The sequence below is a fragment of the Coenobita brevimanus genome, chromosome 100, assembly GCF_032717465.1.
Source record: "Coenobita brevimanus isolate Jiangsu-jjx chromosome 100, ASM3271746v2, whole genome shotgun sequence".
Lineage (NCBI taxonomy): Eukaryota > Metazoa > Arthropoda > Malacostraca > Decapoda > Coenobitidae > Coenobita > Coenobita brevimanus.
Genome location: NC_137053.1, coordinates 41,479,598 through 41,507,158, shown reverse-complemented (window position 1 = coordinate 41,507,158; position 27,561 = coordinate 41,479,598). Strand labels below are relative to the sequence as shown.

Below are 27,561 nucleotides of genomic sequence, written 5' to 3'. Positions count from 1 at the left end.
AGCTTTCACAATCCCCGCACGCTACAAAAGCAGAACACTAACAGCTACACTCCAATGCTGTGCCGTAATGAGATGCCATTAGGTAATTACTCTTCCAACTCTCCATCCCATTGCTTCGTAGTCCTAGTTTTCTACAGGCTATTTAAACACCCATGCACTTGCAGACAATTCTTCTTTCTCTGTAGTAATCCCTTACCATATATGAACCTTTAAACTATAATGTGTTTGTCCCTCTGTCTGCCCTGTCTATCTGTCTCCTTATCTGTCCACTTAAGCATTTCAGCTCACCCTCCTTCTAATGAGTCACACCACGATAAGGGTGATATTGGTGGTGTTAGTGGTTATGATGAAGATGGAAGAGGTGGGGTTTGAGCTGGTAGTGGTGATGTTAGTGGTGGTGGTGGTAATGGGAGCAGTGGCAGTGGTAATGATGTTGGTGCTGGCAGTAATGATAATGGTGCTGCTGGTGGGAGTGGTGTCGGCGGTAATGGTTGTGGTAATGATAGTGTTAAAGCTGATAGGTAGCATGGACGTAAAAATGACGGTACTGGTTGGTTGTGGTGGAGGCACTGATGGCTAAGATGATAATGACGGTGGAGGTAAGAGGGATGGTTGCAGCGGTAGTTGTGGTGAATGGGTTGGTGGTGAGTAATGGTACTGATGATGGTAGTGATAACGGCAGTAGAGCATATGGTAATAGTGGTAATAGTGATGGAAATGTAGATGACTCATGGTAATCGTGATGATGAAGACTGTGGCAGAGGTGATGCTTGTGGTGGTGATAGTAGTAGTGAGGACGATGCTGGCTTTTCCGTTCCACTTGTGGCTGGGAAAACAGGAAAAAAAAAAATTGCACTGTTGTGATGGTGGTAAAGGGGATGGTGGTTGTCATGATGGTAAGGTTGTGGTAAGGTTAGTGATGGTCATGGTTGTGTCATTGGCTATCATGGTTGTGGCGATAGTGTACGAGTGATCACAGTAGTAATGTAGTAATGATAGTGGGAGGGATGATCGTGGTGGGAATGAAAGTGGTATTAATAATATACAGAGGAAGGGATGATTTTGTGGTAGGTGGGGGCGCTCGCCATCCACTCACTCGATGTAGTGCTGCTCTCGGGTGTCTGCCCATTCCTCTCCTCCATACTTCTTTCCTTCCATCCTCTTCTGTCTTTCTTTCCTTCATTTTTTCCTCGTCTTTCTGCCTATGGGTGACTTTACACTCCCTCTTGTGTCTTTCTTTTCTTCATTCTTTCCTCTTCCTTCTGCCTGTGGGTGCCTCTACACTGAGTGATAAGCCAAATGGTTTCCTGTACACTAGGAAACCATTTACTACGCTGGGTGGTAACCATATAACCAAATTTTGGCGCATGGTGGCTTTGTGGGTAATTACTGCGCTCCAATCGGATTGAGCCGGTGAAGGTTTATATCCAAGGGGTGGTTGGGGTTGATTGCTCATGCAATGCCACTCAGGGATGAGTGAGGCTGGTCACTCTCATCTTAAATTTCGGGTTCTGCCTAGCCCTGGGCTCTTACGCTCCTCATGGGGCAATGTAGGAATGGATGATGGATAGGAAGGATGATTGTGGTAGTGATGATAGCAGTAGCCGTGGTAATGATGCTAAAAGCAGTGATGATAATGGTTGCCGTTGTATTGATGTTAATGGTATACGATGATAAACGTTTGTTAGCTACTGTAAGTTTTTGGTTGCTCTTACTTGAGAACCGCGCACTGAGACCGTCCCGTACTCCGGTAACAGCGTAGTGAGTCAGCACAACGTCCCCTATTTCCGCGCTTTGTACCAGCGATCAACACTCTAACCTGGTTAATTTTCAAGTATTTAGCCTGCAAATGCTCAATAAAAAAGGCCGTAATGAATTCCAAAGCTGCTTGTCAATTACTCTCACTTCGTTTAAAAACATGGCGTGGACATCAAAGCCAATCAGTAACTATAATAGCAGCATCAAATTTATACAACGGAGTTATAACCTATTATTCACAACCCAAGTGTTATAATTCAATAAATATATACATGTAGTACACGTTTGACAAACCATATCTCTTTGAACTGTGTATGATTGTTTGTATACCGGCGCTGCACAGTGGTTAGATTGTACGTTGATCGGACTACTGTTAACAACTGATGACTGCGTTAGTGTAGCGCCATGTTCAGCTGTCCATGTTGGTTGTATACACGACCAGAAATGCATAGAAGAGGAGGCCTCCTATGGTATCCAAAATCATCAATATAGCTAGTGAATGACCGAAGAACATTATTATTTTCCGAATTTCCACTCCAAAACGATACTTACAAACTGTCACAAACTAACCATATATGGTAAATTGGCATTCTCATGAAAACAGATTCACCAGCGTGTGGTAAAGTCATCCGGAATTAGCAGTAGCCATTGCTGGTGGCAGTGCTCCGCAACCATTTTTACTTCACGGCACATTATTCTTTTTGTTGAAGTCCTGTGGCATACTTAATAAATAATTATCATGATAAGTGTCAGAAGTGCATAATGTTATTTTCACTGTTGCTAACAAATGATGAAAGAAAACAACAATTGCTAGGTGTACAAAACCATGAATTTAAAGTAACTATTGATTTTTTCCCCTGAGAAGATAAAGTGAGGCAGTTTTACTGAGACAGACTATTAACTGGACATATATAACTACTGCATTTCGAAAGTGAAAGATAAAAGTTTCAATTAAAAACTCTCTGTAATATAAATAAAAAGGATTTCCCATAAATAAATATATGTGATACTTTCACTGAAAGTTAATAGAAAACTGCCTGTTTTTGAGGACACAAATTCTTTATGTCAGGTACTCTTAAAGACCTACACGAAGTTCCTTGTTTATCGACTTCAGATATGATCACTGTTTATTATATTGTCGTATTACTCTTGAAAGCTTAATCATCACAAATATGCTGTTGCAAATGTTATCAGCACGTCAAGAGCACACTCTGAGACAATTTGGTACTTTCATTTCAGCTCTACCAAAACAGGTCTAAGGATACTTCACTGAACTTTGAAGTTACGATCACTCTTAATATCCACAAGGTCCACTCATGCCCTCTAGGAGACATAACAGACTAATGCGTCAGTAAAGAAGCAAAATGATGACGAACCCAGTTACACTCTTCTGTGTAACACGGAAGTTGTCTGCCATAATATTCCTTCTAAGTGAGTAGCTCAATATCAGGTTAAACTCTTAAAATAATAGCACTAGAACACACCAACAGCCAATGGTCCTACATGTGTAAGAGGCTTACGGTCCAAGGTGCATCACACTGAATGACTCATTCATGCCCTCCGAAACGGTTTACCCATGTCCAAATGAGATAGCCCCTGGCAGTGGTTTCATAAGAAGCCCACTCGTAGTTCAGGAACATATGCAAATGAATAGTGAACTGAAATGCATCAGTTTATTTATTTCCAATATTAACTTATGTCTGTTATGGTTATTTATGTAGTATTTCCCGTAATTGTTGAAACATTGTTTTAAAGTGGGAAAGGGTACTACTACGGCACACCAAGAAGCGTTTGACAGCACATTGCTTGCGGAGCATTGGTCTGTGGTGTCAGATTGTTTCACACTAAGTGTGCACCGAAACTTTTTTTTTTTAATGAGTGAATATTCATCAGTGTAGGGCATTGATAGCTAAAAAGTTAACTTCGATAACGATAATCCGATAACCCCAATTTTTAAGCTCAGTATTGATAATCTAATAATTTTAATATCTAGTTATCAGAAGTTAACGATAACTTTAATAAGAAAAAATAAAAAGAAGGAAAAACGCTTCAAAATCCATGGAAAATATTTTGCTAAATAAATAAGTAAGCATTTTCTACAAGTTTTGCAACTGTTTTGCTTATTTTATCTTTTAAAATTTATTTTAAAATGTAGTTTTTTAAACCCTTGGAACCAAACCATTACCATCTACATTATAATGATCATATGTCTGTATGTTTGTTGGTCCGATTGTTACCGTAGCACAGCAAAAATGGCGCAATGTAGAGCAGTTTTTGTTAGAGCAAGATACTGCTAAATTGCTCTAACTTGAAGAATAAAACAATTTCCAGTCCAATCAGGCCACCGGTTCCCTAGTTATGACCCATTTCTGGCCTTTTGACATAGAGCAAAGGTGGCCTTTTAGTTAGATCACTTTCTTTATAGGCATTGAAGTTACTGCTGCACAGCCCAAAAAAAAAAAAAAAAAAAAAAAAAACTATGTAGCGCAATTTTTGTTATAACAATTTTTTTTTTTTTTTTTAATGCAAGAAAGAAGGAACCAATGGCCGGAACCCGCAAACCATTCCCTCCAAGAAAAAACAAAAACAATACAAAAGAGAACCAAGATCAAGATCCGTTCATTTCGAGATGCCTGGACACACAGCATTTAAAAAACTGAAGATCATAGGAAGTAGGAAATACAGACAGAGGGAGACAGTTCCAGAGATGACCTGTTGCATAAATGAATGGGAGTAACAGTTAGCTCATGCATTACAGAGTTGGACAGAAATGGGATGAGAGTTTGTTGCTAGATGGGTGTTACGTGCCCATTGTAGAGGTGGGGGGATGCAAGCAGACAGCTCAGAGGAGCAGTGACCATGGAAGTAACGATAGAAAATGATAAAAAAGAGATAAACATGCAACAGTGCAGTAAAGAGACAGAGGTTGAGGGGAGCCAGTAAGAGGAGGAGAGTTGATGAGACGAACAGCCTTTGACTCCACTCTATTGAGAAGAGCTGTATGTGGGGAGCCTCCCCACACATGAAGGCTGTACTCTAAACAGGGGCGAATAAAACCCGTGTATAAAGTCAGCAACTGTGCAAGGGTAAAGAAGGTATGGAGTTGGCTTAGCACACCTAATCTCTTGGAAGCAGATTTTACAAGAGATGCAATATGATCTTTCCAAGATAAGTCTCGAGTGAATGAAACCCCAAGCATGTTCAAGGATGATGCAGGATTAAGCTGATCATTATTAAACATTAGTGGGTACTCCTGTGGAGGACTGTGTCGGGTTGATAGGTGTAAAAAGTGAGTTTTTGATGCATTAAAAACAACAGTATTATTTTTACCCCAGTCAGAGATACGAACCAAGTCAGACATTAGGTGTGCCATAGCCTCATCCCTTGTTTGTTGAAGTAACTGCTGAGATGGACGTTGCGGGAACCGAATGGAAAGGTGAAGGGTGGAATCATCAGTGTACGAGTGGATAGGGTTAGATGTACAGCTTAGAAGGTCATTGATGAATAAAAGAAAGAGAGTTGGTGATAGTACAAAGCCATGAGGAACACCACTGTTGATAGATCTAGGAGAAGAACAATGGCCGTCTACAACAGTGTCATAGAACAACCAGAAAGGAAGCTGTAGATGAAGGTACAGATAGAAGGATAGAAACCGTAAGAGGGCAGTTTGGAAATTAAAGATTTATCCCAGACTCGATCGAAAGCCTTTGAGATGTCAAGTGCAATGGCAAAGCTTTCGCCAAAGTCCCGAAAGGAAGATGACCAGCAGTCTGAAAGGTAGGTGAGAAGATCGTCAGTGGAGCATCCCTGACGGAAACCATACTGACGATCAGAAAGAAGATTATGATAGGAAAGATGCTTTAAAATTTTTCTGTTAAGAATTGACTCGAAAGCTTTTGAAACACAGGATGTTAAGGCAAGTGGACGATAGTTAGAGGGTTGGGAATGGTCACCCTTCTTTGGGACTGGCTGAATGAGAGCAAACTTCCAGCAAGAAGGAAAGGTACAAGTTGAAAGACAATGGCGAAAGAGCTTACCTAGGCAGGGTGTAAGCACTGAAGCACAGTTCTTGAGGACAACAGGAGGGACTCCATCAGGTCCATATGCTTTGTTAGTATTAAGGCCAGTGATGGCAGAAAATAACTCAGCTGAAGAAATTTTAATGTCAGCCATGAAGAAGTCAGAAGGGGGAAGTGATGGAGGAACAGCACCGGAATCATCTAAGGTGGAATTGGAGGAGAAAGTCTGAGCAAAGAGATCTGCTTTATCAGTAGAAGAAATAGCTACAGAGCCATCAGAATAGAAAAGAGGAGGGAAGGATGATGAGGTAAAGTTGTTAGAAAGGTTTTTGGCAAGGTGCCAGAAGGAGCGGGAAGATTTCGAGTTGGAAGCTGAGAGCATGTAGTACGGATGAAATTATTTATAGCAGAGCAAAGAACAGCCTTAGCACAATTCAGGGCGGAAACATTAACAAGATGTGATTCAGGGGCAGGTTGATTTCTGTACCTTTTATAAACCCTCTCTTTGTTGCGGACAGCATTAGAAGAAGCGCGATTAAACTAAGGGTTTCTTGCATTAGTCAGAGGATATGAGAAGGGAATGTATGTTTACATGCCTGAGAAAATTACCACCGTAATGCGCAATGCACACTCAGATGCCTCCCGGCCATGGAAGCAATAATTATTCCATGGAAAATCAAAGAAGTACTGCCTGAAGGCCTCCCAATCTGCCGTTCCAAAGTGCCACAGACGACATTTCTTTGAAGGGTCCACAGGCCATACCAGAGCGATAGGACAGGTTAAGGTAATTAGGTTGTGATCAGAGGAGCCAGCGGAGAGGAAAAATTAACAGTGTAAGCAGAAGGATTAGTTGTAAGGAAGAGGTCAGGTATGTTGGAGCTCTCTCCAAGACAGTCAGGGATATGGGTAGGGTGCTGCACAAGCTGCTCAAGGACATTAAGGATAGAAAAGATGTAGACTTGTTCACCAGGTGGATCAGTGAAAGGAGAGGAGAGCCAAAGGTGGTGGTGAACATTGAAATCTCCTAGAATTGAGATTTCAGAGAAAGGAGAAATGGACAGAATGTGTTCCATCATAGATGTAAGATAGTCGAAGAGTTTTTGGTAGTCAGTAGAACTAGGAGATAAGTAAACAGCGCAGATATATTTATTCAGAGAATAACAGGATAGCCGAAGCCAGAGTGTAGAGAATTCAGAAGAATCAAGTACAGGGATACGAGAGCATGATAGGTCGTTGCATACATATACACAACAGCCACCTTTGACTTTGAAATGAGTATAGAAAAAGTAGGAGGAAACGTAAAAGGGTTTCCTGGCAGTTGCCTCAGACAGCTGAGTCTCTATCAAGAAGAGAAGTTGAGGTTTAGAGGAGGAGAGGTGGTGTTTGACAGAGAGAAAGTTAGAGGAAAGGACGGGACTGTTACAGAAATGAAGAAGTGAGTCAGACAGTGTTTCCAGCCATCTCTCAGAGTCGTCACCGGGAGAGGGGCGGACAGTGGGGGAATTTATGTTCCCCCCCCCCCCGGGGACTCCGGGGCATGATATATTAACGCCATTTTTCATTTGCTTTTTTAATTTAGAAAAGGTAGTGTAGTGTGTACTGTGCATGTAGTTTGGTGTTGACAGTTAGAGAAACTTGTATTGGAGAGCATGCTGGCCTACTCTTTGTGTTACTGAAACAGTGAAAAAGTTCAGCAAAGGGGGATGTTCAGGAACTTGTCCTGAGGGCTGATGAAACGGGAACTCCAGCTCTCTCTGTCATCAGCTTTCCATCCACCATGGGTACCATTAAAATGCTCTAACTTGAAGAATAAACAATTTCTAGTACAAATCGAGCCACAGGCTCGCGAGTTATGATTCATTTCTGGCCTTTTGACATCGAGCAGAAAGACCGCCGAAGGCAGCCTTTAAGCGAGTGAACGAAGTTTTAATTTACCAGATAATTATTACGGTGGGAACTGAAAGGTCAGTCTGAAATTTAAGTACATTTAATAAACAATTAAGCATACTGTACAGTACAGTATTTAAAAATAAACTCTGAATTAGCAATTAGTCAACTCAAAATGTACAAAAATAAGTAATTACTAATTTAATAATTACAAAGTTCATGAATCTTGATAGAATTCTTTTCCTGCTAGATAACTTGCAGCTGTGGAAACAATTCTCCCCCAGAGCAAGATATCCTGTGTGTAGCAGTAAATGTGCAAGATTAATATGGTTGTCCCCGTTAAAAGGCAGAAGAATTTGCCAGAGAACGTTAGTGCTAGTTCAGTGGTTGGGATTGCTCTAGTTTTCTGGTAAATAGTCTTTGCTATTAATAAATTACAGTAAATGCTACTGCATTTAACCCTTGTGGACAGCGATAATGTAAATACATGTATGAATATTCATAATGATAGGAATATTCCATGTTCCTGACTGCACATTCTTAGTGTGATCACATGGAATACGGAAGGTGTTATACCTAAATGTACATAAAATTAATATTTGCTTTTATTCTTATTGGCAGATTTGATTGTTTTAAGTTGGACATTTTTTTGTAGATTTCCTCAAGCAGTTCATTGTATTTAAATAATTGTAATTAAATATTATTTATCATCTCTGAATCCCATGAGGGAGGGAGATTCGTCACTTCTCAGTTAAGTTCCTGAAGTTCATTCAAGCTGCTTACTGTAAATAAGTTGCACCAGGACGCTTGGATACATTCATGCAACCCAACCAAGATCGCAAGCCCATCGTCATCTGTCATTCCAACTCTTTCTTAGCTAAGTATCCTTAGAGATTAGGCCAAATCGAGGGGAACTAGCTAGGATATAAGGAGAAAGTAATGGGTGAGTTAGGGTATCGGTTAAACCCGATTCATTCTAAAGAGACATTAGTTATTAAATTTTAAGCACCTGGTGTTTGATTGAAGAATACCCTCAGAAAAGATAAAAATTTCTGACATTTTGGTGCCCTGATTGAGGACTGCTGATTCGTGCTGAGGCTCTAAGTGAGTTCAAGGTTGGATTTGTGGGGCATTGCTTGACCCCACGGTAAAGGTGCCAATTACGGAATTACATATATTCCGGGCTCCGGGCGGAAAAGCTGGTTCCTTTTCAAATGATGCACGGCTAAATGATGTATCGGATTGGGAACATCCACCGTACTATCCTTTTTCTGGGAGGAAATTATATTTATTTGGATGGGGAAGTTAATGAAATGTGGAAAAAATATTTTGGCCATGATGGGGACAATAGAAGAATTGTGTAAGTCCTCTGTAGCCATAACTCTTCTTGAGCCTTGAAATCTAACATATGGTGCATTAGTTAGTTACGGTACATATAAATTGGTCAGCAGGGCCGTAAATAGGAAGCTGCAGAGAATATGCCATGGAGGGGATTATATTCATTTTAATGCTAAACCCTTCCAGGCAACCCTAAAGGCTGACAATATCCACTGGAACCGTCAAAGCAGAGAGGCGGTACTGATGAAATTTACAAACTTTATTGAACTTGAGAGGGAAAGTTTCTACACTGTACAGGCTTTGAGTGGTCCAATGGAATAGTAATGTACCAACTGCTTCTGGGCTCAGGGCAATTTAGTTGTTTGTTTAGGGATTGTGATTGTGGGGACAAAGGTATAAACCATGTGGTTTTACAATCCAGGGGAATAAGTTTAAATGAAGACCCTTTCCTACAACTGTCAGAATTTAAAGTCATCAACTGATTGTCGGTTCAGGGTAATTTAGATGTTTATTTATGGGTTATGATAGTGGGGACATATGTATAACCCAAGCGGCTTAACAATCCAGGGGGAAAGGTGAAAAATAAAACTTTCCTTGCAATCATCAAAATTTAAGGTGCAAAAAAGGAATTTTAAGTGTAAATAAGGTAAACAGCCAAAATGTTTTTTTCTCTGTTAAAAAAGTTAATGATTGGCAGTGCAGGATGGGTAACATGCTCTAAACGACTGTAATGATGCATTAGAGGAATAATCACTGTCAAAGGAGAAATTAACCATTCTTTTGAATATATTAAAGGACATATGGCCTAAATATGAAGAAAGTCATACTAATTTAGAAGCAGCTAATGTGAAAGAAGATAAAGATCTGTTGGAATCTGAAAATACGAAATACAAAACTAACATAGAGGAAAATATAACAATTATAAAGTAGCTTGAAACAAAATCAGCTAATTTTACCACAGAAACTCGAGGTGTGAACCTGCGTAGTAAAGCCACACTACCAGAAATTACGATCCCAGAGTTTGATTGGGAGCAAAATTGGAAGTTCTTTTGGGATAAATCTATACATTTAGTCAATGACAGAACAAACATTTACAATGTAAGCAAACTCTCCTATCTGTTAGGACAGGTCAAGGGCATGCCTTATAAAGTTAATAAGTGAATTATCTGTTGAAGAAGATAATTATGAGAAGGCTTTAACTATACCTGGACAGAATTGTGAAGCTAGAGAGCAGGTCATTACCAAAGTATTGAAGACTATAATTGAATTACCCATACCTAAACATGATTTTGATTCCCTGCACAACTTTCGGATTGCAGTGAATTGTAATTTAAAAGGTCTAGGTACTTATGAAAATGTAAAAGCAGCGGATTGGGTGTTTTCTAGAATTGTATCCTGAAAGTTGTTACCTAGAACCAAGGATGCATGGTATGGTAGGTACCAAAAGGATCAATTCTTCTGCGAGGAGATTGAGGAGGGCTTAACGCAACTCTGTAAACATTTACAAGGAACAGTAAAGCCTGGTGAAAGGAAACTGAAAGTGGAGTTAAAGAAAAGAACCACTAACCAACTGGCTGTGAAACCTAAGTCAGTGTCAGTTAAGCCTATATATAAAGAAGAGGTTGGTACCTTTTCTAGCTCTTTAAAATCTTATGAAAAATTACCAAAGACAAAATGGACATGCTGATGATAATAAAGAAGCAAAGACTTCCATGGTAAAGGACAGGAAAGACTGTGTGCTTTGTAGTGAACAACATTCCACTGTCTTTTGTTAGAGTTATCCTGCTTATGCCTCTAGAATAGTGAAGCTGAATGAACTGGGGTGATGTGTGATATGTTTGACTTAAGGAAATACATCCACAGACTATAAAAGTAAAATGAAACTTTGTTTCAAGTGCAAAAAGGGTAATCATCCTTGTGCTGTGTGTTCAAGGATGATCAAAGATGAGGTTCCTAAACACGCAGTGTCAATATGACTGTTGCAAAATCAAATACTCCAGTAACAATGCCAGATGCAGTTCCAATTGCAGATGCGAAGGTAATGATAGAAATTAAAAGTGTATCCGCATGTTCTGTTTTTGATACTGGTGCACAGAAAACCTTCATTTCTGCCGATATTGTAGAAAAATTAAAATTACCCATAATACAGTAGGCAAAGGAAATCTATTCATTACAGGGTTTTTAACTACTAAAGAAGCACAGTCCTTTGATTTACTTAGACCCTTAATACAACTTGATAAGGTATGAATGCCATATAACAGCAGCAGCTGTATTGGATAAGATGGAAACAAGTATATTTATCAAAGGACTGAAGGAAACCTCTGATCAACTACAGAGCTCAGGGATAAGGCTGGTTAAACAAAATGTGATATATGAGACTGTGGGTCCCATGATAATTATCATTGAGTCAGACTACTGTAGAAGATTCCTATATAGGACTTTCAAGAAGAATAAAGTACAGTTGTTCAAGAGTCCATGAGGTAGCCATATTATGGGTCAATTGCCTTTTCCAAAGCAAGCCAGGGGAGAGACCAAATTGGTAGACTCAGTCTTGTTAGCCCCATACAGTCAAAGATGGTAGCTAGAATAGGTGCACAGTTAGAATCTTCTCAAATAAATGACTTATTGGATGGGAATACTGAACCTGTACACAAATTGTGCGACCTAGATGGTGTAGGAATACATTCTGAAGAACCAACCCCTGAAGAGAAAATAACCATGGATCTGTATGATCAGTCTGTGGAATTTAGAGATGGACAGTGGTGGATTGGATTACCGTGGAAGCTGAACCATACGGAGTTACCAACAAATTACCAGGCAGTTAAGGCGCAGTTAAATTCTCTTCTAAGAAAGTTGAGAGATAAACCAGAACATCTAACAATATAATATGATAATATTATAAAGGATCAGTTGAAGAATAAATCTACAGAAGAGGTAGTCTCTGTTAATCTCAAGGAGGGACATTATTTATCACATCATGCTGTAAGCAAGGATTCAATGGCAACTCCTATAAGGATATTTTTTAATTGTAGTAGTAAAGCGTCCAAAGGATTAGTTAACCTGAACGAATGCCTATACTGTGGACCTGCACTAACAGAGAAATCGGGGAATACGTTCCTAAGATTTAGAGAGAAACCTTATGCTTATACAGCAGATATTAGTTAGGATTTCCTCAGAAAAGGATTGAGAGAAAGGGATAGGAAATTTAGAAAGTTCCTCTGGCCTGAAAACCTAAAAAATAAGTGTAGACCTTTGAAAACTTACTGTTTCCGAGCGGTGCTCTTTGGCTCTTCTGCTAGTCCTTTCCTACTATGCAACACTTTGAAGCATCATTTTCGAAATGCCAAATGCCAAGAAATTAGGCAGATGTACCAAATGGATAATTTGCAAGGTGTTGCTGATACAAAGACGGAAGCATTGAAGGCTTATGAAGTAGCCAATTCCGAATGTGTGAAGGCAAATTTGCTGTTACAGAGCTGGAATACAAATTCTCCGCTTTTAAGGAATGGAATACAAGATGACTATCCTAATACTGACATTCCCAAAACTCAAAATGTGTTGGGTCTTAAGTGTGATACAATGGCTGATGAAATATATTTAAACCCAGTTAAGTCCTCTGATGTAACACTCACCAAGAGGTCCTTGTTAAGCCAGGTCTCTATGTTATTTGGCCCATTAGGATGGGTCAGCCCCATAGTTATTAGGGACAGATATTAGTACAAGAGGCTTGGCAAGAAAAGTTGGACTAGGATACTGAATTAGGTGAGACATATGTTGAACAGTGGGAACAGATTAGAAAGGAATTTGAAAAATTATCTATCTATTTATTGCCAGACGCCTTAATCCCGTAAGGGGTGGCCACAAACAAATCGCCTCCATGTCGCCCTGTCCCCCGCCATTTCACTGTCCTGCTCTTAGCTCACACCCCCCTCTCTCATATACCTCTCCACTCCATCTCTCCACCTCATCCTTGACCTCCCCCTCCCTCTCCCCCCCTCCACCTCACTCACATACACTCTCCTCGTCAGTCTCTCACTCCCCATCCTCTCCACATAGTCAAACCACCTCAGTGTGTTTCTCCTAACGCTTCCTATCACATCCACATCCACACCACAACGCTCCTTCACTTCCTCATTTGTCAGTCTGTCTCTCCATGTGACTCCACATGCTCCTCTCAACTCATTTCCACTGCTCTCATTCTTGACTTCTGTCCCTCCAACAAGGTCCAAGCTTCACTTCCATTCGTTAGAGTTGGTATCACAATAATGTTATGTAGTAACTTTTTCATTTCTATGCTCACTTCCGTTTCTTATCACTACTTTCAAGGAATCAGCAACCTTTCTTCTATGTTGTGCCCTTTCAAGCACTTCACCTCCCAATCTTACTCACCACACTACCCAAATACTTAAACGCACTCACATTTCCAATTCCTCTTCATCCAACCTCACTGTACATTCACTGACTTCACTTCTCTCGAAGACCATAACTTTACTCTTCATTGCATTCACCTTTAGATTAAGTTTCATGCACACTCTCCCAAACTTATCCACCAAGCCCTGCAGCTCCCCTTCGTCGTCACTAAAAAACACAGTATCATCTGCAAACAACAGTACAGGGAGTTTCCAAATACTGCCTTTTCTCACTAGGGCTGCTCCAACATCCACAGTCGTACCTTGTATCTCTTTTATAACCCCATCCATATACAAATTGAACAACCATGGAGACATGACACATCCCTGTTTCAATCCAGCCTTCAAATAGAAAAATTCACTCAGTTCACTATCCACACACACTGCAGCCTTAGCACCCTCATACATACTCTTTACGGCATTCAACAACTTCCCATTTACTCATATTCTTAATACTTTCCACAGTCCTTGTCTATCCACCCAGTCATACACTTTCTCCAAATCCATGAAGGCCGCATACAACTTCTTTCTCTTCTCTAGAAACTTTTCCACTAAAGATCTAAGAGTGAATATCGGATTTTCACAACCTCTTCCCTTCCTAAAACCTCCTTGTTCTTCTCCAACTAATTCTTTTGTTATTTCCCTTACTCTGTCAGTAAGTATCCTACCTATTACACTAAGAAGACAAATGCCCCTTTGATTACCACATACTTCTTTTTCCCCTTTTCCTTTGAACAGGGGAATTATTATACCTGACTTCCAATTCTCCGGGACTCTACCCTCCTCCCAGGCCAATCTGCATATCTTTCACATCCATTCTACTACTATCTCTCCCTCATGCTTCAACATTTCACCACACACTCCATCAATTCCTGGGGCTTTCCCCCATTTTAACTTTCTTCATTGCTTCCACAACTTCCATCCTACTGATTCTTCCTCTCTTCTCACATCCCTCCGTCTCCCAGCCATTCCCCAGCCACTTACACTCGCATTATTTTCATTCTTTATGTTCAACAATTCCTTAAAATGTTCTCTCCATCTGCTCACTTTTTCTCCCTTCTCCACTAGTAATCTACCAGTTTTATCTTTCACTCCCTGACTAAATTATTTGTCACCCTGTCTAACTCTCTTTACTTCTTTCCAAAACATTTTCTTACATTCCCTCCACTTTACACTCAAATTTCTTCCAAGTTCCTCATCCATTCTCTTCTTACTCTCTCTTACTAATCTTTTCACCTCTCTTCCTCTCTACATATAACTCTCTCTTCCGCGTCTCAACTTCTTCCACCCCCCTGTTTCTCATCAACTCACTATATGCTTTTTTTCTTTTATGCCACAGCCTCTCTTACCTCTTCATTCCACCATGCTGTTCCTGCATCCCCTTTCGTCTTCTCTTCACCCTGCACACCACCTCACATGCTGCACAGATTTCTTCTGTGAATATCTTGCACACACTCTCCATGTACCCTATCTGCTCCAATCCATATTTACCCAGTTGCTCCTTCATATGTATTCCCCGGCAGATGTACGGTAACGAGCTGTCACATTTGCATATATTTGTGATGCTTCTCAAAAGGCATATGGAGCAGCAGTTTAGGGTGCAACAGAGTTTATAGTAAAATTAGTATGTCCAAAGCCAAAGTTACACCAGTTAAAGGAAGAACCCTTTGTCAAATGGAATTGGCTCCCATAGAAGCAGGAACTAATTTGGCCTGGTATTTAACCACTACTCTTGACTCTCAGTTTGAAGATATTTATATATGGACTGACAGTGAAATTTGTCTTTACTGGAAAGGAAAGGAAGATAGTAAAATTCCTTTAGTTCGCATTAGATTGAAGACTATAAAAGAACTGTCTCCCAAATTTAAATTTATGTATGTATACTTCAGTCAAAACCCAGCTGATCTTTCGACAGGCTCAACAGTAAAGAGATTTTTAAAAAATGGCTTGGGGTTTTAAGGTCCTAAATGGCTATTTACTAAAGAATGGCCTGAGCAGAAACAATATACTATTGCTGAAGTTAGTTTTGTAAACCTGGATCCAGTAGTACCTGAGCCAGATATGAGAGACATCAGTAGATTTTCATCATTAAGACTTCTTCATAACACTAGTAAATTAACTGTAAAAATTTTAAAGAAGAAAGTGGTGCTTGAGTAGTCTGAACCTATGGAATATTAAGTGAAAATGTTGCAAAGGAAATATTATGTAGTGATTTTTTACCATTTATGCCAAAGCACTAGCAGCATTAATAAGCTGATAAGAGATTTAGGGTTATTTTTAGATGAAAAGGGTCTAATTAGATTCCGTGGCATTATAATAAAAGCTGAATTGTCTCGCCAAACTAGACATCCTATACTGATACCAAAAATGATCATATTGTACAATTAATCGTTAAGAAAGCCCTGGAGTTAACCCTTCATGGCGGTGTGCCACAGACTTTAACCCGAGTTAAAAAAAGGCATTGGATTCCTGGGAGTATAGAGGCTGTTAAGAAATATCTCAAGAATTGCATTATATGTAGGAGGTATGGACAACGACCCTATGACCATCCAGGACCACCTGCTTTACCAGAAGATAGGGTAATTGTAAGTCAGTCCTTCAAAGTGACTGGAGTTGATTACACAGGGGCTATAACTGTTACTGGTGAAGGCTTATTTACTGCACCTACGCAATGACAGTCCATCTAGAAATGGCAGAAGATTTAAATTCAGAGACATTCCTGAATGTATTAGAATTTGCAGCCAGACGGTCCAGTCCTAGTAAATTAATAAGCTACAACTGAACCAATTTCATTGGAGTATCACCTTAAATTTTAAGTGATGCGTGATCAAGAAGGGCCGCAGTACAGAGTTCTAGAGACTTGTGGAGAGATCTTCTTGCTAGGGGTCATATTACATGATAGAACGTACCATTTTTCGCCCGGCACAAAATCTTTGGAAACTATTTCCCCCAGAAGGAAATAGCCTGTGTGTAGCAGTATATGCGCACCTTTTAATATGGTTGTCCTTGTTGAAAGCAGAGGAGTTTACCAGAGAACGTATAGTGCTGGTTCAAAGCGGTTTAATAAGCTAGCGCTTTGCTCTGGTTTTCTGGGTAATACTCTTTATTATTAATAAATTAAATGCTTTTATGGAAAACTATAATGTAAATACGTGTATAAATACCTAAAATGATAGGAATATTCCATGTACATGACTGCGCATGCGTGGTATGTTGACGTGGAAAATTGAAGAAGGTCTTATATATCTTAACATAGTTAAATGAATATTTGGCTCTATTTTTTGTTTAAAACTGCGACTAACTTATTAAGTTAGACCTTCCTTGTAATTTTCATGAAGTAATTCATTGTATTTAGGTAACTGTATTTTAAATAATACTTGGCATCTTTCCATCTAATGAAGGAGATACTTTATCAGCCAGTCTCGTTTAAGCAAACTTAGCTGGCATGAGCACACTGAATATAGCCAGCACCAGGACGCTTGGTTTCTACCCACGCAACCCAACCAAGACCGCAAGCCCGTCATTATCTGTCAATTCGACTTATCTAGCTAAGTATCTTAACCGATTTGGCCTAATTGAGAGGAGCTAGCAAGGATCAAGGAGATAATAATAGGTGAGTTAGGGTGTCAGTTATACCCCACTCATTCAGAGAGACTCCTATTACTTGATTTTAACATTTGGTGTCTTGATTGAATAATACTCTCAGAATCGAATTTCTGTCATGGGTTATGATTTGTCAGTTTTCTGTAAGCTTCAGACATGACTAGGGAGACAGCTGATTCCCTGATTGTACATAATGATGCCGTTAGTTTCCTTAGCTATTTTGGTGTTCTCTCAAGGTTAGTATCCTTTGCTATTTTGGTGTTCTCTCAAGGTTAGTATCCCTTGCTATTTTGGTTCTCTCTTAGACTGAATAGCAATAAGAATCTCAGATACTACTGTAATGACGTCCTTGGGTGCAAGGGTAAATAAAAGCTATATATTGTGAAAAACCTGTGTGCCTTCATTAAAAGCATGGTCTGGTGATTAAAAATACGTAGTTGCTTTGAAATGGTTAGCACTTGCAGTACAATGACGATATCTCCAAAAGTTCTCCATGAATTTCAATGAAATTGGTGGAAGAGTGGGCCATGGGCCAAGAAATAATTGATTAAATTTGGGGGCGGATCCGGATCCAATGTATTCCACATAATATTTCCACGGATCCGGATCCGGATTCTTTTTAATGGCAGTGGCATTGGCGGAAGTATGCGTTCTCTGGGTGCATTCTATTATTATACTTGTTCTCATTAGATGATTAGATAAAAGTTGAGAAAGGAATTCGTCGTAAAACGATTAACAATACTCTCTATTAACCTTTTCAATAGGCTACCCTGGCGATTCTTTATACTTTATGCCGCCATCAAATGATTTCATTCAGCTCAGGGGAGACCTCGTAGTAAGGGAGGTGATCCCCCCTTACCTCAGCTGAATAAATTTGCCTGGTGGTAGCAAGAATGGACTCTTCTGGCTGTAGGAAGAATGATATAATATGGCAGTCACAAGAACACCGTCGTTTGGCGTTCCTTGAATGGAATTGTCTGTTAGTAACAAGAATGACATAAAAACGAAATGTAGGGATTAATGTAGGGATTATTGTATATTATTTATAACTTCGCCATTGTGATATGCCCTGCCTGAAATAAACAGATAAAAAAATCAAGGTCAGAAAGAAAAAAAAATCATGGTACTGAAGGGATAAATAGGACTGACGCAATATCGTCACTGTGTGTTGGCTATGGTCATTTTTCCGGCTTGAAAACAGAATCCGTGGAGCTTTATTTGAATCAGGCCAAATTATGATTAAAAGCTCAATTAGTGGTTGGCAGTACATTATGGGATATTATTACCAGGCTTTTGGAATCAGGCGTTGGGGTTTCGTCACCACAATAGCAATATGGAGCTGTATTCCCGCTGGCATGGCAGACTTCACACCACTTTCGCGAATTGTTTTACGAAATACGCCTAATATTCACTTGCATGGAATTATGTCTTTATATCTGCGCTGTTCGCATCATTAACACACAAGAGGCTACGTCAGTGTTACCCACAAAAATGAATAGAAGTGGTGCTGTGAAACTTCCTAAACCAACTTTCAGGATCACATAATCATCAGGGTCAGGACTTTCGAGAATTTAAGGGACTTTCTAGCACATCTTTCTCATCGGTTCATTTTGCATAGTATACCTAAAGATCCTTCAGTGTATCACCTTCAACTGGTGTCACTGATATAACCATTCAGCTTCACTGTCTGCTTATACAAACATCAATCAAAATCCTCCCTACCCCCCCTAGAAGAGGGTTGTGGGCTGCGTGAGGACAGCACCTTACGCCTGTAGTTCACTGGGTTCACATTCAGATGAGCTTAGAATTGCAACAACAACAACTACAACTACAACTACAACTACTACTATTACTATTACTACTTCTACTATTACTACTACTACTACTACTACTACTACTACTACTACTACTAAATCATTAATGCAACTGCTTCTATATTAATTAAATATATCATGCGAGGGTTTATTAAAGAGCAACATGCATTATATATCTATCTCTAATGAGGCAGTACTACGGGGTCTCCTCCGTCATCAAGAATGCAGCTTTTTATTAACATCACACGCTAGTCAGCTTTAAAGAATTACATATCAGTCTATGTATTCTCGTGGCCTTGAGACCCGTGCTAGTGCCTCCTTATCAGCGATTTCTTTTTTCTATTGCACGTCACTAATAGATATCGACATAACTATCAACAATAACGGACAAGAGAGTGCCGAATTGTTGAAAAAAATAATAATAACTTTAAGGAAGAGGTGCCACATCTCATGAGCGCAGGAAGCGCTCCGGAGCCTCTTCCTCACCAGATTATTTCTGCATACGCCTGGTTAGTGTTCTGCTGTACGTTATTTATTCAGTTCATTTCGTTATTACAGTGAGCTAAATAAAGAAACAGAAAATACTGGAATGTAATGGGGAAATAAATTAACTCTATCAGAGAAGCTATAATCGAAAACCCACGACAATATTAATACAGTAAATGTTGTTGTTGTTGCTCTACCCCGGTCACTTTGGACGGGCAGAACCATCAACGATAAGCAAGCAGCTGCCTTTCAGTAGCAGATAGCACCTCGCTAGGGTCGGAAGAGAGGCCTTCCACATGGCGAGGTGCAGAGAAATTGAAGAGGACATAGCTTCCAAGAGAATGAGCTGTGTGTAGGAGATACCTACAAATAGTCCTTTCAGTCCGTACTTGTCAGCTTGGTGTATGTGACTGAATTACCCGCCTGAAAATGTTAAGCAAGACCAGCTACCAGGCCTTGACTCCATGCCATTCTCATAGTAGTACCTCCCCAGGTGATGGTAACTATCTATCTACTGCCTTTTGGCGGGCTAACTGTTAATACACCTTACCCAAGGGTGACCGGGGGCCACACAGAACAGGAGTGCCCATATCCCAGAGCCAGTACTTGCTCCGGCTGCGTATATCAAATTCACTGTTGTGTCTGATGCAGCCCTAGTCAATAATGCATTTACACGTCTGGTTTCTGATGTGGTAATTAAACAAAATTTCAAACATTTTCATTATTACTGATCAGTTTGGCGAGATTTCGTTAGATCTGACACGGTTTGGAGGCACTGTAATGGAACTATTAAATTAACTGTACGCGGTCTGATGCTACATACCTGCGTTAAGATCTACATGTAACGTTAGGAAGTTTTTTTTTAACCCTCTCGCAGCGATTGGCCTTTTGGTTTTTACAAAGTCGTTAGGGATTAGCTGGAATAAGATTCAAAGTTCTTAGCTGCGAGCCAAATTTATCATCGTGACAATCTATAACCTTTTATTGCAGTGGCTTTCCCTTAACTGAAAGTAATAGTGTGATATTAGGCGAAATAATATAGAGTTCAAACGTCGCATCCAAAGAGGTAAACAGCGTAAAGGATGATTTTTGTCCCCTGTGATGATGTGTTACGCTCATTTGAACCTTTGCCGCTTCGATGATCACGAAACACGATCTGCACAATTATTTCTGTGGCAGAGAGAGAGAGAGAGAGAGAGACAGAGACAGAGACAGAGAATCTAATACAGAGAAAAGTAGACGAAAATTCTGTCAGTAACCCCAAACTCTTTTATCCCATCGACAGTGGCGCCGCTGACCATCTCGCTGCGGAAGGTGGCTGGCCCTCAGGAGTACGTGTCTGCTGGGGTGACAGAGGAACTGGAGTGCGCCGCCACAGGGAGCAGACCAGAGCCCATCATATCCTGGTGGCGGGACGGTCTGCGCCTCACCAACCCTAACGTTCAGGTGAGAGTGTGGCCAGAGAGGATGAGAATGGTGCCGGATCGGTGGTGTAAGTGATGAAAAAGTTAGGAAGGAGTTGGTGAAAGGAGGTTGGAATCGACTGGACTGATGATGAGAATGGCAAAAGTAACCCAAGAATCGGCGAGATTAGACTTTGATAGACTTCGTGGGAGCGATGGATGGGTCGGACAAGATTTAAATAAATAGGACTTCGATAGTGTTTTAGTGAAGAAGGCTTGAGTCACGAACTAATGTTAATAAGACTTTGAATCTTAAAAATGGCGATAGATTGTGAGTGATGAGAGTCAGCAGAGGTAGATCGGGTGAGGAGAGTTTGTGATTTTAGACAAATTAGACTTGAATCTGTTTGTAAGGGTGAGGAGAGTGACCAGAGTGAGACAAGAGTTGGTGAATTGAAATAAGAATCGACTGCGTCGGTGATGAGAGAGAGAAAAGCGAGAGAAGAGTTGGTGAACTGAAATTAGAATCAACTGCATGGGTGATGAGAGAGATAAGAATGAGACAGGAGTTGGTGAAATTTGGCTTTGATAGATTATACAAGTGATGGAAGAGTGAGACAACAGGTGGTGAGACTAAGTGTTGATAAACTGCGTATCTGATGAAAAAGTTAGGGCGCCACCACACCAAGGCCGAAACCAGTCTTATTCTGACGCGAATTGTCCGATCGTTAAGGTCGGAGTTAAAGGTGGATTACGAACATTCCGTTTCATTTAGTCACGGTTTGGTCAATCTATATCTCACTGTTAGACATTATGCAGGTAACAGTAAGAAGCATTATGGTCAAAATGTGACCCAGTGATGCGAGGTGTTCTTATTCCAACATTACTCTCAACGTACATAATCGGTCAATTTGCGTAAGAAAAAGTAGGGTTCTGGCCTTGGTGTGGCGGCGCCCTCAGGCAAGAGTTGGTGAAATGAAACCAGAACCAACTGTGTGGGTGATGAGAGTGGCAAGAGTGAGGCAAGAGTTGGTGAAAAGAAACAGGATCGTCTGAGTTAGTGAAGAGTGTGGCAAGAGCGAGGGAAGAGTTAGTGAAATTAGACTATGATAGACAAGGTGGGTGATCTAAGAGTGGAGCAAGATTTGATTAAGTGAAAATAGGATCAGCTGTTTGAGTGATTAGAGTGAGAATGAGGCTGAAGGCGCGAAGCGAACGTTCTTAAAGTGACATTAAGATCAACTAGTTGGATAATAAAAGAGAAAATAAATAAGAACACATCGGGAAGGGGAACTGGTGAACTGTAACTAAGACAAGATGTGAAGGGAAACTAAGATCATATGGGTGGTGAATGAGAGTGAGAAACTAGGCAGACTAAGTAGTAACTGTGAACCGAACAATGAACCGTGGAATATGACAGGGATCGTGTGAGTGGATGTTCAGAATGGACTAAGATTTTATATGATCTGAGGAAACAGTGAGAAGAAACTAGAATGGAATGACTTGATGAGATAAAACTCGATCTGAGTGAGCTGGTAAAATGAAACTAAAATTTACAGGACTGGTGATATGAAACATAATTCGATTAAGTTGGTGATATACATATGAGACTGAAAGCGATTTCCATTGTGAAATGAAACTGTAATTGAGTGAAATAAAGTTAGAACTAACTGAGCTGGTAATTTAAACTAAAATCGACTGATCTGGCCAAATTAGTCAAGAATTTTCGCTGCTGGTGCTGTGCAGTTAAAATCGACTGAGTTGGTGAGATTAAACAAAAATCAGTTTAACTGATGAAAAAGAACTACAATCAAGTCAACTGGTGAAATGAAACTAGACTAAATATAGCTGGTGAACAGAGATAAAAGTGTTCATATCCCGGTAAATTACTACCACTACTACTACTACTTGCTGCTACTACCGTACTACTATTTTATATTTTGATGATATGATGATGATGATGAAAGTATAAATAACAAAGAAGAGAATATTAACATGGACTCCCCAAAATAAACGAGGATGGAGGAGGTGGCAGAAAGCGTCCTAGGCTGATGAGAATACAGGCGTGAGACAGGAGGTGATGAAGGGAAACGAGATTAACTGAGCTCCACTGGCTGGGTGAGGAGGGTGGGCTGAGGTGAGCGCTGGTGCTGGGAGGTTGAGCTCCACGGGGCTGATAATGGGCGTGAGCTGAGGTTAGAATGGCATGGAAGGTAAGGAGAACGAACTGAGGTAAGAACGAGATGGAAGGTAAGGAGAAAGAGATGTGGTTTGAACAAGATAAAATGAAATGGAAGATGATGGGTGTGGGCTGAGGTAAGAACGAGATGGAAGACAACGGAAATGAGCTGAGATAAAAACGAGATGGAAGATATGGGAGTGAGCTGAAGTAAGAAGGAGATGGGAGATAACGAAAGTGAGCTACGAATGAGAAGGAGGATATTGGAAGTGAGCTGAGGCAAGAACGAGATGGAGGATAATGGGAGTGAGCTTAGACAAGAATGAGATGGAGGATAATGGGAGTGAGCTGAAGTAAGAACGTGATGGAAGATAATGGGAGTGAACTGAGGTAGGTACGAGATGGAAAGTAACACGTTAAGTAGCAGAGACAAGGACTTGCTGGGCGAGATATGGAGCAGCACGATCATTAGCGTAGCAGCTCATCATCACCTGCTTATTCTGAACCTCTCACGTGTTTTTTGTCTATATATTTTTAGGCTTTTAGCAACGATGACGCCTTTTATTTTATGTTCTTGCTACCTCCAAAAGGTTTTAATAATCCATGGGGAATATCTCGCAGTAACATTAGAAAAAGTCTGAAGTAATTTCCTCCACTGTGAAAGGTCTCCCAAAGCTCTATGAAACAGCTGGGTGATGGAAAATATAAAACCTAAAAGACCTAATTTGTGTCGGTAACATACAAGAAAAGATACAAAGCATAATAGATGAGGAAGAAGTGTTACGAAATCTTACCCAACGAGAATACGGCCAAGTGAATGGAACACGAGTGAGCTGAGACCAGGTAGGCTGATATCTGGCCTGACGAGATGAGCGAGAAGCTTGGGTAAATGCATGAACAATACTTGGTGAAATGAGGCCAAGATCTGCGCAGCTGGTGACGTGAAGTTATGATCGACTGGGTGAGTGGAGGTGTATGGAAACAAGATATGATGGGAATGAGGCAAGAACTGATACAATGACGCTAGAGATGACAGAGTGAGCAGAAACAGGTACCAGAAGGGAGAGAGTTATGAAAGTGAGTTACGGCAAATACTGGTAGGAAGAGTGATGAAACTAGGCTGAGAAAAGTAGTGGTGCGGAGATGATGAGAATGGACTGAGACAACTTTCGGTTAAGAGAGAGAGAGAGAGAGAGAGAGAGAGAGAGAGAGAGAGAGAGAGAGAGAGAGAGAGAGAGAGAGAGAGAGAAAATGCGCCGGAAAAAATGGTAGGATGAAGCTAAGAGTGAGTGGATGCGGGATGAGAGTGAATGGGGTCAAGAACTTCCAGCAGGGATGGGAAACCTGTGAGCTGACGCAAGAATCTGCTGGGGGGAAGGGGAGGAGGCGAACTAGTGTAACGAGAGAATAATTATTGCCAGAGAAGAAGGGTACGTGTGATCTAAGAGAAGCATGAAGCAAGAAGGATGCATCGGTGGGCTATACATATACAGAATGAGGAGAGTGGATAATTTAAAAGGAATGATAAGAATTAGGTGGGGATAGGAACTGGTGAACAAAGGCGAAAACCATACAGGAAGAGGAAGAATTGTGAGTTGAAACAGGCACCAGTTTGAAGAGCAAATAAGTGAGCTGGAAAAAAGAAACTGGTTCGAAGAGGGCATGGGAAAAGAAACAATAATCAGCCACAAGCGTTCTAGTGAGCTGAGAAACGAACCAGCTGCGAGGAAGGCACTGAAAAGCTGAGGAAAGACCTTGTGAGGGAAGGCAATGATGAGCTAATAAAAGCCCATCTGATAGAAAGGCTCTGGGGAGCTGGGAAAAGAACATCTAGGGTAAGGCATTGTAGAGCTGAGAAATGAACATGTGAGGTAAGACACTGGGGAGCTGAGGTAATGCCATCTTGGTAAAGACACTGGGGAGCTAAGAAAAGTCCATCTAGACTCTAGAGGAAGGCATTGATGAGCCAAGAAAAGACCATCTGGAGGAAGACATTGGTGAGCTGAGAAGAGAATATCTGGGGAAAACACTGGTGAGCTGAGAAAAGAATAAATGATAAAGAAACTTAAGTGCTCTGAAACGAACCATCTGTAACGGAGACTAGCGAGCTCACACTCGCACGAGCAAAACGTAAAGGAAATTAAAATTTATAGTTAATTACAGATACAAAGGAGGTTTTGTCTTGTGCCAAAAATTAAAATGTAAGTGTTAATAAAAAGGGAAAAATACTTCCATGCTTAATATTCCAGGCCATCAATGGCATTTTTCTCGTCGACTGTAACTGACATTGTATTTTTTCTTTTCAGTTGGACAATAAAATACACACCAAACATTTTTGAGCAGCATTGACTGTGAAAAGTTTGTGTGTGTGTGTGTGTGTGTGTGTGTGTGTGTGTGTGTGTGTGTGTGTGTGTGTGTGTGTGTGTGTGTGTGTGCGTGTGTGTGTGCGTGTGTGTGTGTGTGTGTGTGTGTGTGTGTGTGTGTGTGTGTGTGTGTGTGTGTGTGTGTGTGTGTGTGTGTGTGACCCGCAGTCATGTATACGAGTATGGTGACATCACATCGTATGTATGATGGTGTCTACGTGTGTGTCAAGATCCAACCTTGTATTTTTTTTTAGTGTGTTTGCTTACAGAAGTTCTTTGACGTAAACTTGGCCCAGATTTTCATTCTCTTACTGTTTTTATCACGTAGTTAAGTGGCAGGAAAAGACAAACTCCTGCTCTATATCCTTTCCATAGCCCTTCCTTGTGACTAGCATCATATTCTGGTGTAAGTCTCTTGCTACAACTCAGCACTGAAGGTGGAGAGACGGCAATTTTAGGCGACGATGAAATAAAACCAGTATAATGTGGTGTGTGTGTGTGTGTGTCCGACAGATGGTGAGGCTGGACAACAAGACGGTGTCCACGCTAAGAGTGGTGCCACAACCCAAGGATCATGGAGTCGTCTACACCTGCCGCATCCAGAACCCCCTCCTCCCTACCTCCGTCCTCGAGGAGTCTTACAAGCTCAACGTCCACTGTGAGTCAAAGTGCTCCTCTCTCTCTCTCTCTCTCTCTCTCTCTCTCTCTCTCTCTCTCTCTCTCTCTCTCTCTTTTCCATGCATCCTGTTTTGTTATGCTTTTTTGCTCCATGCGTTCTGTCATGCTCCAGTGTCTTATATATTCCATTTTGTTTGTAACTTTAATGCACCTCTGTCCTCCGAGGAATCATACAAGCTCAGTTATGTTCCATTTTCTCTATCAAACTATACACCTCTCATTGTCTTCGTAATGTGCCACACTCTCCATTTTGTATGTTACACTCCACACTCTCCATTCTCTTCGTCATGTTTCACAGTCTCCAGTCTGTCTGTCATGTTTCATACTCTCCATTCTCTGCTTCATGTTACACACTCTCCACTATCTGTCTAACTCAGCATTCTCTATTGCACTTGCCATGCTTCATTATCCGTTAAGTTTTTTTGTTTTCTGTCAGTCATTTTATTGCTCTCAGTGTCTTTTGTCGAGGGGTCCTACATTCAACGTTCGCAGTGAGAATACTCGAATCTGTCTCTCGTGTTCGAAGATGTTTTATGTTTTTATCCCCGATATGTCACTCAGTGCTCCTTGTTCCCCATTCAGAAACTCTCCTCTCACTTTTGTGCCTTTTTGTGTCTTTCAGAAATTCAGGAAACTAAATATCCACTGTGAGACACATTCTGTTCTTTCTGTTACTGTCCAGTTTTTGTCATGCTGTTTTTCCCTGTTAATCGTGCTCCTTTAACCATTACCGGTATGCTGCTTGTCACCTAGAAGGTCTACAGCATTAGCGTTCACTGGGATCCACACTTCATTCTCTCTTTCTTGCTCCAAGTATTAAGTGATGAGCAACACGAGTAAATATTTGGACCGCAACATTTACTGAGGCACTGATCATTTCTCGAGGAAAATGTTTGATCAGTTCTGTTGAAAAGTCTACAGTCCACTGGGTTGATGTTCACATGGACCAGAGGTTGCAACTATTACTACTACTATTGAAGTCTTTTTTGTTTTAACCAGGTGACCATTAAATAATTTTATCCCCCCTGGGGAAGGGGGGATAGAATACTTCCCCAGTATTCCCTGCTTGTCGTAAGAGGCGACTAAAAGGGACACTTTTATCTACATCCTTTTTGCTCTCTTTCTTTCCCTTGTACTTTGTCTGTCCAAACCCTCTGCATTTTACTTTCATTTAGTTAATTTCCTCTCTCCACTGTCTGATTCCTGCGAACCACTGGCATTGGCTCCAGGGTAAAATATTTTTCTGCCTAAGAAATCTTGATGAACTCTGGTGACGAAGCAATGGCCCTCAGTTCCGTGCAGCCCTCAAGTGGGCAGGGGGTGCTAAGAATCCCATGGTGTAGAAATAAGTTTATTCATCCAAAAAGAACCTTAAGAATAGGAAATTGGAATGTTCGGACTCTCAATCAGGCTGGTAAAATGGAAGAACTTATTTCAGTGTTCAAGGAATACAAGATGGATATTTGTGCTCTTACAGAAACGAGGTTGCTTGGAGTTGATAAAATGAATTTGGAAGATGGTATTACTATGTTGGTTTCTGGTAGGAGTGATGGAAATCACTACCAAGGAGTAGGCTTACTGCTGAGTAGAGATGCTTGTAAGGCAGTATGTGAGTTTGAACCAA

The 27,561-nt window shown here is 40.7% G+C and overlaps 1 protein-coding gene across 1 annotated transcript in view; it reads left to right on the top strand.

Moving 5' to 3' along the window:
* The window catches only part of LOC145414645 (uncharacterized), a 197,995-nt gene that overhangs the window by 123,316 nt on the left and 47,118 nt on the right, over nucleotides 1–27,561 (top strand). The window contains exons 7-8 of the mRNA XM_080284166.1: nucleotides 20,600–20,760; nucleotides 25,773–25,917. Of these exons, the coding sequence (XP_080140292.1) occupies nucleotides 20,600–20,760; nucleotides 25,773–25,917 (306 nt within the window). The remainder of the gene's footprint in view (nucleotides 1–20,599; nucleotides 20,761–25,772; nucleotides 25,918–27,561) is intronic.